The sequence below is a fragment of the Wasmannia auropunctata genome, unplaced genomic scaffold (genome assembly GCF_000956235.1).
Source record: "Wasmannia auropunctata unplaced genomic scaffold, wasmannia.A_1.0 LD269544.1, whole genome shotgun sequence".
NCBI classification, from domain to species: domain Eukaryota; kingdom Metazoa; phylum Arthropoda; class Insecta; order Hymenoptera; family Formicidae; genus Wasmannia; species Wasmannia auropunctata.
Window position 1 is genome coordinate 1 of NW_012093346.1, and position 875 is coordinate 875.

The 875-nt window shown below is 38.3% G+C and overlaps 1 protein-coding gene across 1 annotated transcript; it reads right to left on the reverse strand.

Annotated features, from left to right (window-relative positions):
• Positions 1–18: 18 nt before the first annotated feature.
• On the reverse strand, positions 19–805 carry LOC105462152 (the record flags this gene model as incomplete). The annotated part of the gene is made up of 2 exons (XM_011708683.1): positions 457–805; positions 19–213 (listed from the first exon to the last, which is right to left on the reverse strand). Coding segments are annotated over exons 1-2 (485 nt in total), but the record flags the coding sequence as incomplete, so codon positions are not given.
• Positions 806–875: the final 70 nt, after the last annotated feature.

Sequence of the window (875 nt, forward strand, 5' to 3'; positions counted from 1 at the left end):
CTCTCTCTTAAATCTTACCTCTTGTGCCACAATAACTCGAACGCCAACACCATTACCGAGAAGAGTACCCCGTAGCCCATTGTGACTAGCGCGAAGTAACATTCTGTGAATCCGATAGTGATGAAGCTGGTCTGACTCGCGCACAATGGTTTTCTCGTATACAAGCGATACTCCGCGCGATACTTGAGTCCGTATTCTCGTAATTTTAGAGCTCTGAAAACAAAATTCTCGCAGAGTGCCGTCCAGAGAATTATTATGTTGCAAGATGGTTATTAGTTCGTGTATACACAATTTCAAAAATAATTAACGCATCAATAAAATCTTTTTTTTAAAACTACACGATATTTTTTACATGTTAGACTTTAAACTTCAAGGAAGTTCTATGTTGGAATTTAAAGATTTTCGAAAACTTCGTTGTTTACACACGTGATGAAGATAACTCGAGGTGCTATTTACCCAGTTTTTATTATCTCTAAGTAAGGTGATCGCTTTTGGATCGCCAAAAGCGGATATAGGACATTTAGGAAATCGATCTCGGTTAAACCGCACTTCTCCTCCTCGAAATATGTATCTTGCACAAGTTGATAAACCGTACCAATCTCACCGGAGTGGAATGCAAAGAGTTCGTTTCTCATGCGACGTACACCCTCCTCTATGGACATCCAATTAGATTTGCGTCCTTTCGGCTCAATTTTCTGTTCCACAATCGCCTTCCTAACCGGATCTTGAAAGGACTGCCATTCCATAAAGAACTTATTTTTTGCAATTTTCTTCTACTATTTGTAATTTTTACACCGTATAAGTCCCGAGGTATTTGACAATAAATTATATATAATCAGAGTTGGGAAAGTGACTTTGTAAAAGTAACTAGTTAC